Raw genomic sequence first — 16,931 nt, forward strand, 5'->3', positions numbered from 1 at the left:
TCTCTTTAGTAGCTATGATCTCTTCAACACTCACAACTTTCTTGACTTAAGTTTTCTTTCACTGTTCTGGACAAAAGGATTTTTTAAAAACCCTTGGGCTCTTCTTTCTGCTCCTGATTCTCACAGTAAACCTAGCAAGAAGCTACCAGCAAAATCTGTGCTACTACCTTAATGCTGCGCTGCCTTGAAATTTCTTCTACTGGATTTCTTCTATCACCTTTAAATTTGGCCTCACCTAACATCTCAAGACACTAGCAAAATGTGGACAAGTTCTTTGCCAGAATATAATACAGATGGCCTCTAGTCTGATTCCTAGTAGAATCCTCATTGAAACCTCAGAAGTACAATCTTTATTGTGTGCATTCTTACCATATTCTGTTCTGAGCTTCCACTGGAATCTCCCAGTATGCTCTGTTTACAACATTGGCTTCTCCAACCTCCATCTCCAAACATATGCAAACCTCTCCTGCAAACCAGGTCCAAAGATTCTGAACCACATGGTTAGGTTAGGCATAGCAACTATGCCACTCATGATACTAATTTCTGTATTAGTTTGGTTTTTGTCACTGTGACCAGAATACCTCACAAGAACAACTTAAAGGAGGAAAAGTTTATTTTGGCTCACAATTTTAGGGATTCAGTTCATTGTGGGCCAACTCCACTGCTCCAAAGTGAGGTATAACATCATGGCAGAAGAGTGCAGTGGAGGAAAGCTACTTAGCTCACAGAAGCCATGAAGCAGAGAAAGAGGAAGGGGCCACAGGAAATATGAACCCTTCCAGGGCACACCCCCTAGTGAACCATCCCTCCAGCCATGTCCCACCTGCCAATAGTTACTACCAAGTTTGTCCATTCAAAGTAGGATGGAGTAATTAGGTTACACCTCTCATAATCTAGTTATTTCACTTCTGAATATTCCTGTATTAACTTAGGAACATTTGGGAGACACCTCATATTCAAATCACAATGATTTTAAAAGAATATTATAAAGTATACTAAGGAAGAAATATGTAGAGCAAGATACAGAAGAGTCCCGAGGGCAGGGACTTCTATTTCCCTAGAGTTGGGGTAGAAAGTACCACCTTCCTAGCATTTGGATACATTTACCAACCAAATAGCTCATCAGGTCTTGTTCAGGAGTTTTTTATAGAGTTTAGTCTTCATATAAGGACTACAGCTTATCACTCTAACAGCTACTTCCATTTTTTCAAACAATAATTAGGACCAATTTATTTGCAAAATAAGCCTAGTGTCATTAAACTTGACCTGATTATTTATATAAGTACAGCAAGAATAGACTGATTGCACATACTTTTTTTGAAGTCTGCTTTGTGGGAACACTAACAAGGAATCTTGGGGCTGGAGATACAGCTCATAGGTATTGCACTTGCTTAGCATGTGGAAGGCCCTATGTTTGATCCCCAGCACCACACACAAACACTAAAGTACAGTAAGGCATCTCATATGAGACTTCAAAAACCTTTAGAGGTTAGAAAACCAACCCAAGGACTTTGCCTTCAGTTGTATACATTTGGATGAATCCCTCTCTTCTCAAGGTCTGAAATATCCTGGGATTCCTACCCAGAAGTGGTAATCCTTACTTACCTGTAAGGCAACCATGTCAATGAACTATGTACACACAGTAGTAAGCCTGTGTGTGTGTGTGTGTTATTTCAAATTGCTTTAAAATTATCTAATCATCTGATTCTATGCATTCTCAATGACTTGTTAATATAACGAATGCTTTCAGTTTTGTACTGTTACAAAAAGACATCTTTTTTCCCAGTGCTAGGGATCAAAAACCCAAGGCCTCACTAAGCAAGCACTCTGCCAATGAACCAGCCTCAGCCCCAGAAAGAAAATTCTTATTGAACCTGTGCAAATATCTATATTGCTATGAAGATAAGAATACTCAATAATACCTTTCAAATTCTGGAGGGATCAAGTAGGGAGAAAACATGACTTTTCTTCTTCATTCACAAAAGTATACTATACAATATTTCTATAAACTGTTAGTACCCTAAAGAAAAGAAAGTATTCCTGAAAACAAAACATTAAAGAAGAAGCAGTGTTTCAAACAAAATAAATCTTTAAAAAACAAAATTTTTTTATTTGATTTTTCAGTCCCATGTCATAAATTCTTGATCTTCATTAGCAATTTCCTGAATCTTCAGTTTTTCCTATTAGAGTTCTGGACATTCTCATCTACTCTAGTGGTATGATCTTAAAGTTACCAGGAATATGTATGTTTGAGAAACTTCCATGAATCTCCTTGAAGATAGACTACTTAAAAGTTGTAATTGTTTGTAAAAGCTTTCAGGAAAGCATCAGGGTAAAATGATTAACTGTTTCTCAATGACAAAAATCATGACCATCATTAAAAATTTGATGATAATCAATTTATTATACTAATAACACAGTTGACAAGGAGATTATTTCTATGGCATAAAACATTTTAATATTACTGAAAATATGAATGAAAACATTATACCAGGTCATATCAGGTTTCTAGAAATTTCATAAAATTTCTGGAATACTTTGTAACATTTACCCAAGCATAAGCTAAGATTAAACATCATCTTTACTTGACAGTGCTTCTCGAGCAATTTCACATAGTAAATCAGCCTAATTATTTTAATATCACTCTTTTTATAGGTCTAGGGAACAAATCTTTCAAGGTGTTCCAGGGACCCTCAAAATTTCTAAAGATACTTTGAGGCCAAAAGAGTTAATTTAGGGTTTTATTTGGAAAAGATTGTCAAGAATATCAATTTAAAACACATAATTAAAATAGTATCACAGGTTGCTATGAGATAATTTAGCCAGGTTTCTAAAATTTAAAAAAGAATCTTTCACAATCTCATCAAGAATAAACCAAGGGCTGGGGTTGTGGCTTAGTGGTAGAGTGCTTGCCTAGCACGAGTGGGTGGGTTCCATCCTCAGCACCACATGAAAATAGATAAATGAGGGGCTGGGGTTGTAGCTCAGTTGTAGAGAACTTGCCTAGCATGTGTGAGGCCCTGGGTTTGAGTCTAAGCACCACATATAAATAAGTAAAACAAAGGTTCATTTATAACTAAAATAAATATATATTTTTAAAAGTAGATGAATAAAGGTATGGTGTCCATATACAACATAAAAATATGTTAAAAAAAAAAAAAAAAGAATAAACCAAGCCAGGCACCATGGTGCACACCTGTAAACCCAGCAGCTTGGGAGGCTGAGGCAGGAGGATTTCAAGTTCAAAGCTAGCCTCAGAAAAAGCAAGACACTAAGTAACTCATTGAGACTTTGTCTCAAAATAAAATACATACAAAACAGTGCTGGGGAATGTGTCTGGGTGGCTGAGTACCTCAGAGTTCAATCCCCAGTGCCGGAAGAAAGAAAAAGAGGGAGAGAGAAGGGGAGGGGAGGGGAGGGAACAATAAACCAAAAATAATTAAGAAAGCATTGCACTAATAGACTTTTTAATCTCATTATTCCTTTAATAAGATAAAATAGGGGCAGAAGCTGTGGCTCAGCGGAAATGCACTTGCCCGGCATGTGTGAGGCACTGGGTTCCATTCTCAGCACTGCATAAAAATAAATAAAATAAAGGCCTATCAACAAGTTAAAAAAAAAAAAGATTTTAAAAGAAGATAAATAATGTATATAAATACACTCAAATCTTAGCCAATTTGACCATACTTAAATTCCTTTTCAAATTCCTCTTCCCCAAACTTTTATACAGTGTTCTTTTATATATCTGAATATGTACCCTGTATGCCTCCTTTTTTTCTAATGTTTTCTCAACTTTAAGATAAAAGTTATTCTCTCCTTTAGCAAAAACATACTTGTCATAAATCAGAGCTTCATCTACCAAAAACATGTCATACTTTCTTTTCACACAGAATTGTTGCTTTTATTTTTCTTGGTAGTTTTAATTACAAATTAGAATTCTTAATTTTTTCCAGTAAGTTCTGGTAAAAACTAGGAAGAATATATTTTTGTACAGTCACAGAAGCATTTTATAGTTTGGTAAATCTGTAAACCACCCTTTCATACTGTACAGAAGCACGTTCTTTCTCATAGTACAACTTTTCAGTATGGCACAGGACATATTTACTAAAACCTCAATGTCTGTAGTTCTGTAATAAGAACCCAAAAATTATATAAGCCTAGGTAAAGCAATTAATGTTTTAGTATTTCACCTTATATAGATGATCCAGATATTCAGTAAATATTCAGCAATTAATTTCACTTAAAGGGCGTAAGTGTCACGAGCAGCTTCTCAGCCTTGTCTGGTTACCAGGAGTTCCCTTCCGGATATCTGCACTGGACCCCGGACCGCGACGTACGCGAACACCAAGCACGAACTCGATTGCCTTTTGAAATGCTGGTTTATTCGCACACCACACAAAGCAATACACGAGGTGGCTGGCACACAACTGCACGATCTTACTCTCAGGCGACGAGAGTTAGTTGTGAGCAATTACATGGAGTTTCCCCCGCGCTTATATACTTTACAAGTTGTTCATACCTAACTTATCTAACATAAGCATACTGCCTGACTACTTTGTTATCCTATGACCACAACTTAGAAGGTTACATCATCCACTTATCTAACATAGACACACTCTCTGGTCATCTTGTGACCAGCACTAAAAAGTCACTGAGTTACTGCAAAGTCCAAACAAGTCCAGACAAGTTTCTCTGCTGATCCATGCTGACCCTTCATTCCTGATGTTTTACTCCTGTCAGTAAGTTGCCAAAGGATTTTGGGAAACTCATTGGGGTAGTTTTAACACCAGACAAGGACAGCTATTACCAAGTTATTTTTCTTGCTGACAAATTTTGTAACAACGATAACATGAACTTATTTGACTAATAAACCCAGGTAAAATAAAAATTGAATATCAGATTACATGTAAGGTTGACAACCTTGAAGATGAGTTTTTAATCTACACACTTAAATTATCTTTTATTTGCCAAAGATTATCTATGGTCATGTGACTTTGAAGAACACTTGAGTCAGTCTTTTTTTCTTTTTTTTGTAGTTGCTGATAGACCTTTATTTTATTAATTTATATGCAGTGCTGAGAATCAAGCCCAGTGCCTCATACATGCCAGGCAAGTGTGCTACCAATGAGCCACAGCTCCAGCCCATTGAGTCAGTCTTTTTTTAAGAGTTTAAGGAATATTTAATTTTTATAAGAGCTGACTTTTATTAAAGGCACTATTACAGATTAATTTTGGGAAGATTATCATCTGAAGGTAGAAAAAATAACACAATTTATGAAATACCTCCAGATTTACATACACATAAATGAAGAACAGATCCTATAGCATTCATTCCAAAATTTTACCCATTTGCCAGATACAGACCCACTAAAAATTTATGAAAAAAAAAGTAGTTCATATAAAGAATAACTGGGGACTGGGATATGCTCAGTGGTAGAGCACATTCTTAGTACATAAGGGCCTTGGTTTGATTTCCTATACAAAATTAGAAAAAAGATGTCTCCTTTGCTTTTTTGCCTTTTATAAGGAATTTTTTTTCGAGAAGCAATCTCTGATTCATTCCTTTCAGTGGTTTCTGTGTTCCAACCAAAAGGTACATCCCTCTGTTTCTAAGGCATCAGGGATCCCCTTTTTTCCAGTGTATCCTATAGATGAACAGTTTTGTCTTTGTTAAAACTTACCCATTATGGCCACCATAATTCTAAATTGTCTTTCATAAGGTTTATGCATTTTTCTAGAAAAACATAGGTTCTCAGTTAATTTTTCTTCTACATAAAAGTAACTAGAATTTGAAGTGGAGGAGTTCTAGACTCCTGAATTCACATGAACACACAATTCCCTGTCTTACAACTTTATCAACCTGAGGCCTCCTACTGGACCAGAACAGTTTATATCACACTCCATCTGTCTTATAGACCTTGTCTAGAATAGAAGTACTTAAATTGGAGAGCCCATGATGAAAGTTGCAGAGCTCAGATCCAAGAGGGCTGTTTTAGTCAGCTTTTTCACCACTGTGACTAAAGGACTTGACCAGAAAAACTATAGGGAAGAAAAAGTTTATTTGGGGGCTCACAGTTTCAGGGGTCTCAATCCAAAGACAGCAGACTTCATTCCTCAGGACTCATGGCAAAGAGTGTGGCAGAGGGAGGCAACTCACATATTGATCAGGAAACAGAGAGGTCTCCACTTGCCAGATAGAAATATATAGCCCAATTACCACTTCCTCCAGCCACATCCTACCACTTCAATTACTCTATCCCTATCAGGGGACTAATTCACTGATTCGGTTAAGACTTTTATAACCCAGTCATTTCTCCTCTGAACCGTCTTGCATTGTCTCACACATGAGCTTTTGGGGGACACCACATCTAAATCATAACAAGTGCCTACAAATGTGCAGCAAGAAGCAGTGAGCAAAAGGAGCTCAGTAGAATCTGTGCCTCAGTAGAATTCATTGTCCCTGGGGGTCATGATCAGGGAATCTCCCTGGTATCTCCCTTTTGACACCAGAACTAGTAAAAGATAAACTTAGGCACATTAAAATGCTAACAAGTTTACTTGAGCATTCAGCTTAAATTCATGAATCAGACAGAACCAAACCACAGGTGGCTCATGGCTTCACTGAGATGAGGGGAAATTTTTAAAGTATTTGAGGAAGCAAAGCAAAAATAAATTTGGTTGATTAAAATGCAGAGTCCTTGAGGTTAGGTGGCAGTTTTTATTTGTAAAGCCTATGGTTAGAGATTTATTTGAGTTTTGTTTAATTAAGCTTAAGTTTTATTTTATTGTTGTATATTGAGTTGGGTTTCAGTTGGCTCATTCAGGAACTCAAGGCCCTACCGCCATCTCAGCATGTACGTTGTTTATTTTTTCAACACTATAAATAATGCTAGAAAAATGTAAGTGCTTTTTAAACATAGCTAGTCCAATTTTTTAAATTAAGTTAATCAAAACTATTAGAGAAACAGGGAAGAGTTAATATTACCAGTCTCAAGAAATTCTGTCTATGCAAATTAAAACTACACTCAGATTTCATCTTAATCTAGTCAGAATGGCAATTATCAAAAATATAAGTAACAATAAATGTTGGCAAGAATGTGAGGGGAAAGGTACATTCATACATGGCTGGTAGAACTACAAATTGGTGCAACCACTCTGGAAAGCAACATGGAGATTCCTCAAAAACTTGGAATGGAATCACCATTTGACCCAGTTATCTCACTTGTTGACATATACCCAATGGACTTTAAAATCAGCATCACTATAGTGACGCAACCACATCAATGCTTATAGCATGCATTTCTCAATGGCTAAACTATGAAACTAACCTAGGTGACCTTCAGTAGATGAATGGATAACAAAAATGTGATTATATATACACACACACACACATATATATACACACACACACATATATGTATAAAGAAAATGTGAGATATATATATATATATACACACACACACACATACATATACATATGTGCACACACAATGAATATTACTCAGCCATAAAGAAGAATGAAATCATGGCATTTGCCAGAGAAATTGATGGAACTGGAGACTATTACACTAAGTGAAATAAGCCCATCCCAAAAACACAAAGGCCAAATGTTCTTTCTGATATACAGATGCTAACACACTTTAAGGGGGGTGGGTGGTTCATTGGACTAGACAAAGGGGAATAAAGGAAAGGGATAGGGGTGAGAAAGATAGTAGGATGAATCCAAAATAACTTTCCTATGTTCATATATGAATACATAACCAGTGTAACTCCACATCATGTGCAACCATAATAATAGGAATTTATATTCCGTGTATGTATAGTATGTCAAAATACACTCTACTGTCATGAATATCTGAAAAGAACTAATAAAAAATTTCCTCAAAACTAAAAAAAAATAATAATTCTTTGTATTTCTATTGTTAAAAATTCTTTTTTTTTTCTCCACCCTACCACCCCTTCCTGATGGCAAAACATTTCAAACCAGTTAAAGTTTATTTATTTTAAATGCTTGGTAAAGAATTAAAGAAAATTAGCTAATAAATGTGACTAGCAAAGTGCTGGATGTCTTTATATACATTAACATAATTTATTACCCTCCCGTACCACATTAATACTGATAATTACAATTAACATAAATTGGGTTTGATAATGTATATTTCTGAGTGCTTTATATAAATGATCTCATTTACTTCTCATTATCCAATTAATTCTGTGAATTAAACTTCATATGAAGATAAATTTATATAAATTGATTATGATTTGCTTCCTAAGTTTTTCTTTGATAAAGATTTCTTGTACTGGATAAAAATAAATAAATTTTTCCAAAGATTCTTAAAATGAACTTGAAATTTTTGTCATCTTATAATACAGATCTGACAGGTGCTCAAGATGGGAGTGTCAGAATGTTTGAATGGGGCCATTCTCAACAAATAACCTGTTTTCGATCTGGCGGCAATTCAAGAGTTACAAGAATGAGATTTAACTATCAGGGAAATAAGGTAGTGTGTAAAATGGAAATGGGAAAAGAGGCTTGATTGTGTTGGGGGTTTATAAATATCACTAGTTTGAGTTTCTGAAGAGAATAACTCAGTAAATCAATAATAATGCTTTAATCTTATATGAATTCTTTGTTTTTTAAATTCTAGCCAAAAAGTACATTTAAATTTATTTGGTTCTTCCTGGATATATGCTGTAAATATGTCGACTAAAATTAAAAGTTGCCTTAGGACCAATGATTATAGGCCTATCGTATATTACACATTTTTTATTTATTAAATGTTGATTTCTTTATCCCTGGTAATCTACTTCAACTATGATCCAGCACCAAACAGCAAGTTGCATTTGGGAACTTGGTAGAAGTACATTTTACAGGCTTCTCTTCAAACTTACTGAATCACCATCTGCATTTTAAATAGATACTTTTGTGATTTGTATACTTATTTAAGTTTTGAAAAACACTGCTCTAGAACCAAGATATTAGCAAACTGTGATCTAGCCATCTATTTAGTAAATAATCTTATCACAGTTAATCCAACTATTGTTTGTTTTCTTTGGCTATTTTCCACTGTAACAGCGGGGTTCAGGAGGACAAAGACCTTATAGTGGGCAAGCTAAAATATTTATTATGTAACCTTTAAAGAAAAAGTTTGCTGAACCTGCCTCCTCTAGAACATCCCTTACCTTCATTTCCCCCTTTCTCTGCTTTCTTCAAATTGCCTCTCTGCTCCTCATATCTCAGTTGCACTTTAAATAATCATTATAAAGCAAATCAGCCTCTTCTTTGTCTTCAAGTCCGTAATCCACTAAAAATTACTCATGTAGACCCTAGCTGATGGTATATCTACTTTTCTTTCCCCTAAGTCTCTCAGTCTTTAACCTTCCTCACATGTTGCTTGTATAATTATGTGCTACAACCTTTTGTTTACTCTTTGTCACATAGCTTTATTTCCATTTTACAAAAGTCAGTATTGTTTAATTTAGTTGTGAAATCATATTTGGAGAGCTTATTTCTTAATGCCAATTAGCAACATTTTTTGTTCCCTAGTGGGAAATTAAAAATCTATTGTAGAAACCAGTATAATTTGTATCAGTTAAGCATTGCTAATCTGAAATCTGAAATGTTCCTAAATCTCAAACGTAATTAGCAACAAATGAGCATTCCTAATCTGAAAATCTAAAAATGTGAAATGCTCTGAAAGTACTTTTGAGCACTTTAGGTTGCTGGTAAAGTTTTGGACTTAGGAGCATTTTGGATGTCAGATTTTCAGATTAAGGATACTCAACTAGCATAATCTATGCAAATATTCCAAAATCTGAAATACTTCTGGTCCAAAGCATTTTTGATAAGGCATACTCAACCTGTATTCTCGTTTGTGTTCCTTATCATTATCCTTTATATATTCATAATTTTCCAATTTGTTGTCAATACTGCATTATTCCTAATAGTCTCTATAAATAGATCATCTTGTCAACAAAATTGCATAACAAGCAGCATAGTTACCTAACTGCAATATAGGTAAGATCATATTATTTTTTTTTAAGAATCCTTCAAGACAACTTCATGTCAAAATTTTTAGCATGATATTTAAGACCTTCTAAAATCTTATTTTTCAGCTTTAATTCTCAGTACAGTCTTCCACATGAGCTATTTTAAGGCTTGACAGGCAGAGAACTTACTGTACATTTACCTCCATCATGAATCCCAAATACCTAAGCATCCTCTCCATTTGATTGTCGTCTACCGATAGAAATAGACAGCAAAACTTCAACAAGGACAGTAGAACAGGGAAGAATTCTTGGAAAATTAAAAACATGATTCCAAAAAATTGTGTTCAGTCATTGAACTGAATCTAAAGTATTATGTGTAAGAATGTTTAAAGCAGCACTTTTTTTCTTTTTTTAAATTTATTCTCTTTAGATACATAACACTAGAGTGTATTTTGATATGTACATACATGGAGTATAACTTCCCAATCTTATGGTTGTACATGATGTTGAGTTACCCTGGTGGTGTGTTCATATATGAACATAGGAAAATTATGTCCAATTCATTCTATTGTCTTTCCTGTTCCCCTCCCCCATACCTTTCCTTCATTCCACTTTGTCTAATCCACTGTACACCGTCCCATTTATTGTGGGGCATCTGCATATCAGAGAAAATAATCGGCCTTTGTTTTGGGGGGATTGGCTTATTTCACCTAGCATGATAGTCTCCAGTTCCATCCATTTACCAGCAAATGCCATAATTTCATTTTTCTTTATGGCTGAGTAATATTCCTCTGTGTGTGTGTGTGTAGGTACCACATTTTCTTTATCCGTTGCATCTTTGAAGGTCATCTAGGTTGGTTTCATAGCGTGGCCATTGTGAACTGAGATGCTATAAACAGTGATGTGGCTAAAGCACTACTTTTTGTAATGGGATAAATTGAAAACTGTTTATAAGAGAAAAAAGCAACACAGTTCATTGGAAGAACTGAATAGCACAACAGAAATAGTTAAAAATCATGTTTATGGGTCTGGGGTTGTAGCTCAGTAATAGAGCATCTGCCTAGCATGTGTGAGGCACTGAATTTGATCCTCAGCACCACATAAAAATAAATAAATAAAATAAAGGTATTGTGCCAATCTACAATTAAATATATTTTTTTTAAAAATTATGTTTATGGGGCTGGGGTTGTGGCTCAGCGGTAGAGCACTTGCTTCGCACATGCAAGTCACTGGGTTCGATCCTCGCCACCACATAAAAATAAATAAGTGAAATAAAGGTATTGTGTCCAACTATAACTAAAAAATAAATATTTTTTAAAAATCATGTTTATGATTGGGAAGCACAAATTAATAAATTATCCTATGATAAAAATGTCTCAGGAAATATTCTAGAAGAAGAAGAAAAAAACAAAATAATGAAGGAAAAGCAATATTCAAAGAAATAAAGAATAATTCCCCAAAGCAAAGAACAGAACGTTGTAGGAGAAAGAGCCTGATAAGTACTATGTGGGGGGGGAAGTATTGAAAAACAACATATATTCACATACATCCTGGTTGTTTTGTTATTGGATTTTTAAATTGAAGGATGAAGAAAAATACTATAAGCTCCTATGACAGAGTAGTGGTATGCATAGTTATTTACAACCTCCACCTTTCAAACTAATGGCATCAATTCACTCAAAGATTAATTTGACCATAGAGCATTATCCACAGAATTCTCTGATAAACAAGAATGGGACCTGAATTGAAGTCCATCCAAATTATCAAAGTTGATGACTAATAATACATGTGTCCTCTCTCTAAAGAACATACTTTATTTATTCAGAAAATAGAAAAAAATAAGAAATATAAATCCTGGAAAAATACTTGTAAAATACCTGTAGAAACTATGGGTTAATATTCCTAATTTTAGCCCTATTAATTTTTTAATGGACCAATAATTTAGTAGAGATATAGACTAACAATAGTAATAATTTATGAAAAGTCTGTACATAGTCAATAACCTTCACTAATAATTGAACTCAAAATTAAAGTTTTTTTTGTACAAAATTGACAAATATTTCAAATTTTAATACTATTTAGTGTTACCTAAGAAAAAAAATTGGTGTGAATTCATATTTCCACTTAGGATTTAATTTTGCCTTCATCTCTCAATTTTAAATGACAATTTTTGACCAAGCCTTCCCAATTCTGAATATCTATCACATAGTTATGAAAAGGCATATCTGATTGATTGTATATTCTGAAAAGTGTTCAGTTCCTTGGCCCATTTGTTGATTGGCTTATTTGTTTTTTTGGTGTTAAGTTTTTTATATTTCCTAGATGATGGGCATGTGGTAAAAAATTTGCTCCCCTTCTGTAGGCTCTCTATTCACCTCGCTGATTGGTTGTTTTTCTGAGAAGAAGCTTTTCAGTTTGAATCCATCCCATTTGTTGATTTTTAAATTTATTTCTTGTACTATAGGAGTCTTATTAAGGAAGTCGGGGCATAATCTGACATGGTAAAGATTTGGGCCTACGTTTTCTTCAGTTAGGTGCAGGGACTCTGGTTCAGTTCCTAGGTCCTTGATCACTTTGAGTTGAGTTTGTGCATGGTGAGAGATAGGGGCTTAGTTCCATTTAGCTGCATATCGATTTCCAGTTTTCTCAGCACCATTTGTTGAAGAGGCTGTCTTTTCTCCAATATATGTTTTATAAACTATAAGGGGAAAACACAGAGCTAGATTTGTCTTGACATAGAAATATAATAAATGAAAATGGAACTGTGGAACTATATATTACAATCCCATTTGTTATTTTAAAATGCTGTATGTAAATGTTTAAATATTCATAGAAAGAAATCTTAAAAAACATCAAATGGTCGTAGTAGGTATTAGATCTGGAAGGAGGAGAGGACAAGGGTCCAAAATAAACATGTGTTTTACTTATATACTTTACATAAGCATACACAATTTTTACAATTTAAATAAAAAATATTTTAGCTGTCTTACTCATCCTGGAAGATCTTTACATACTCCTTTATTGAATTATGTTAATGTCTTCCTAATTATAATTACTCCTAAGCTCCCGTAGTAGAATTCTTTTAATGTGACAATCCTTATTTCACTTTCTACTCTTAACATGTTTTCCGTTTCTGAAAGTTCTTATTTTGTCCTTTTCAGAAATGTTTTCTGTCTTACATATGACTTAAACTTGGTCATATGTAAGTTTAGTAGTAATGTACTTTTTTGGAGTATTTATAGAGAATATATAGGTGATGCTTTAGATTACTATAATTAAAGGGGTATCTGGTGTTTGTTTCCTTTTTGTCTACCCTGGCATATTGTTTAAGCAGAAGCTAAATGTTGTTTTTGAGCTAGATTCATGCATAGGTGAAGTAAAATTTTGAACAATATTTCAGTTTAATATTTAAGCAAAAGTATGACTGTCACAGTGAAGATAAGTTTAAATATGTGCTTTTGTATTAAACATTTAAAATTTTTTAAACATTTTTTCTCCAAGTTTGGAATAGTTGATGCTGATGGATATTTAAGTTTGTATCAAACAAACTGGAAATGTTGTCCAGTTACTGGGAGCATGCCTAAGCCATACCTGGTAAGCCAAGATTTCCTACCTATATAATAAATTTGAATTTTTATTTTAAAGAAACCAAGAATGTATTTGAGACAAGATATATTCAAGTAAAATCTGTGCAGTGTTATGTACTCCCAGTCACTTTATATAGGCTCCTGTCCTTGTATTATGTTTAAATTGTTCTGTGAAACATAAAAATCCTTCATCTCTGATAATTTGGAAAGTTAATATGTACAGAACTAACATGGTACCTCCAGAGACCCATGCAATGTATATATTACCTACATGGAATGATTGTCATATCAGTGCATCTGATTTTTCCCTGCAGTCCTGCTTCTCCACAAAGTAGAAAGATTATATTGTAACTTGTTTTTCTATCTCCCCTCCTTTTTTTTTTTTTCGTGTGTGTGTGTGTGTGTGTGTGTGCACGCGCGCTGCGGAATAAACACAGGCCTCATACATGCTAGACTAGTGCTCTGCCACTGAGCTAAACCCATGGCCCATTTGTCTGTCTCTTTTTAAATGAAATATTGAGGTATCTCTATTCAGTGCTATGTAGACTTAACCTTCTGTGGCTTCAAAGAACACTGTATTAATATTTAATACATTCTTCAGTAAAGCCCTTTACAGAAGTAAACAATACGTATCTGGAAGAAGTTAAGAATATAGCTAGGATTCCAGTAATTCATTCAAGGTTAAGTGCTAGAGTACAATATTAAGTGAAAGTATGCAAGTGACAGTTGGTTAGGATACATTAAAAGAACTTTAGTTTTGTTTGTTTTTTTTCTTTATGTTTTTACTAAGCCAACAGATTTAAATTTTGGTCCTCAAAGAGTCTGCCTTTCCTTTTTTAATTGATTAAACTTTTATAATTTATCAAGTTATTAGTTGATGGAATATTGAGAACTACTGTAAATTTTCTAGTTTTGGTGATTTAGTAATTTTTATTCATAGATTTGAACAATTTCTTATAAGTTTAAATGTTTCTGAAAAATATGTGATGTCAGGTTAACAAAGGTTAATTCAAAGCTAATCTAAAATCCTGCTTTCTATCTTTTCCTAAGACAGAAAAATTCACTAAATATACCAGAGGAAATATTTAAAGTTTAACATCCTTATGTTTACCTTTGAAGTTTTGGTCAAACAAAAGTGAAGGGCTTGGGCTTTCAGTGTAGCTCAGTGCTAGAGTGTTTGCCTAACATGCATGATGTACTGGGTTCAATCGTTAGCACCACAGGAAAAGTAAAAAAGTGAAGGGCTTCATAAAGTATCATGACATACAGTCTAGTTAAATGGTGCAGGAAAAGTGTGCATGTGTCTGTGTGTATCTGCATCTGTGAAAGAGTAGAAGGTCTAGAGGGTGTAGCTCAGTAGTGGAACACTTACTTGCCCTGCACAAAACCCTGGGTTTGATCTCCAGCACCAAAAAGAGAGAGAGAGAGAGAGATAAGAAACAAATGTGATAAAATGTTAAAAAATGCTGAGTCTGAGAGAAGGATATGTGAAAGTTCTCTGGGCTACTTTTACAACTTTTCTAAAGTTCAGAGGATAAAAAGAAAAGGTTTAAGAAAGTCATAAACTGTATGATCACTTTTTGAATAATACATCTACCTGGTTATGAAATTTTTAGTGACAACAGTAACATTTATTGTTTATAACCATTCCAGACTTGGCAGTGTCATAACAAAACAGCCAATGATTTTGTCTTCGTTAGTTCCTCTTCTCTGATAGCCACAGCTGGTCTTTCAACTGATAATCGGTAAGAGATGATAGCTGAAACTGAATCGTATATGTATAGCTGATTTTTTTTATTGCTCTATGTCCTTGTTCCTCAAGAATAATTATGCCTTTAGATATTTTTTTATTAAAAAGACAATTACTTAGAACATTTTTAATGTCCTACTTGTAAAGTTAGGGAGAAAATAATTTGGTTATTAGTAGGATGTACTTTGTATTATTTTCTATGTATTTAAAAAGCTTGAGACAAAAATAGACTCATTATTTATTGGTCATGTCATTTAGTTAACTTAGTTAATCCACCATGGTCCTATTTGGTAGATAGATATGACTTTCACAACAAGAAAATAGGACTCAAAAAGACTCAGTTTTCTAATATCTAATCCATAGCAGCCCACTTCCCTTCACCCCGCCTCTGCAAAAAGCTAAATTCTCTCCTTTTCATCTAGAACAACTGAATTCTGAGGTCAAGGCACACTGAGGTTACTGAGCTTTTTATATTTATCTGAAAGGCCTCAGTTTTCACTAGAAACTAGTTTTTAGGACTGTAGAGTCTTCAGCCTATCTTCCATAGAAATTCCTTACATATATTGATGCCTCTTTATATCAGAAATTTTTCTCTGTGTTCAAGAAAGTTCAGTGTCTTTTTGCCATTTGTTTATGTCATTTCACCTGATAATCAAAGTAGTTTCTATATTCACCCTTTATTTGATATTAATGTAACTACCTGTTAAGCTGAAGTTACGCAGTTTTATAAAATAATAGTTTTTAGTTTTTTTGTAAAACGATTATGTAAGCTTGTTGGTTTGTGTTTGATACTTTTATAAATTTAAGAACATTCTTTGAGAGAGTCATGTTATTTCATTTACATGAGACATACTTATTTTTTATTCTGTTAACTTTCTATGTCACTCAAAAAGTAATCTTTTTTTTCCAGAAACATATGTTTGTGGGATACTCTCGTAGCACCTGCCAATAGTTTAGTCCATGGTAAGTTTTTTAGTTGTGGGGGGTTTTGTTTTGTTTTGTTTTGTTGTTGTTTGTTTGTTTGTTTTGTGATGCTGGGGATTGAACCCAAGGCCTTTTGCATGCAAGGCAAATACTCTACCAACTGAACTAGATCATGTGTTTTACAACTTTCAAGGTTTATTTTGCTCATGATATCAGGGTTTGAAAACAAAAAGATATACATAATTAACTCTACCTGATACCTTGATGCAGAACAGTAGGATACAGAAAATATAAAAAGCATTTGTCCTTATTTTGAATCTGATAGCCATAGGTCATTATTATGAACATCAATTATACCTAGTATTATGTCCCCTCTCACCACTCCTATTCAGCATTGTACAGGAAGTCTGAACAGTAACACAAGAAAAAAATAAAAGGTATATAGATTGGAAGGGAAAAATAAAATTGTCTTTATTTATAGATGTCATGATTCTGTAGAAAATCTCAGTCTGTAAAAGAAACTTCTAGAACTAATGTGGGAATGTAGCAAGAATACAAGGTCAATATACTAAAGTTAGTTGCTGTAAAAATAGTTCCTTAGGGCTGGGGTTGTAGCTTGGTAGCAAAACACTTACCTAGCATGTGTGAGGTCCTGTGTTCAGTTCTCAGCACAGTATATA

General features: G+C 34.1%; 1 protein-coding gene across 2 annotated transcripts in view; it reads left to right on the plus strand.

The window, feature by feature from the left end:
• The window catches only part of Dmxl1 (Dmx like 1), a 165,721-nt gene that overhangs the window by 142,986 nt on the left and 5,804 nt on the right, over window positions 1-16,931 (plus strand). For both annotated transcript variants that reach the window (XM_027941104.2, XM_027941105.2), the window contains 4 exons: window positions 8,374-8,501; window positions 13,492-13,584; window positions 15,231-15,322; window positions 16,238-16,290. In XM_027941104.2, coding sequence (XP_027796905.2) covers window positions 8,374-8,501; window positions 13,492-13,584; window positions 15,231-15,322; window positions 16,238-16,290 — 366 coding nt within the window. The remainder of the gene's footprint in view (window positions 1-8,373; window positions 8,502-13,491; window positions 13,585-15,230; window positions 15,323-16,237; window positions 16,291-16,931) is intronic.

The sequence above is a fragment of the Marmota flaviventris genome, chromosome 5 (assembly GCF_047511675.1).
Source record: "Marmota flaviventris isolate mMarFla1 chromosome 5, mMarFla1.hap1, whole genome shotgun sequence".
Lineage (NCBI taxonomy): Eukaryota > Metazoa > Chordata > Mammalia > Rodentia > Sciuridae > Marmota > Marmota flaviventris.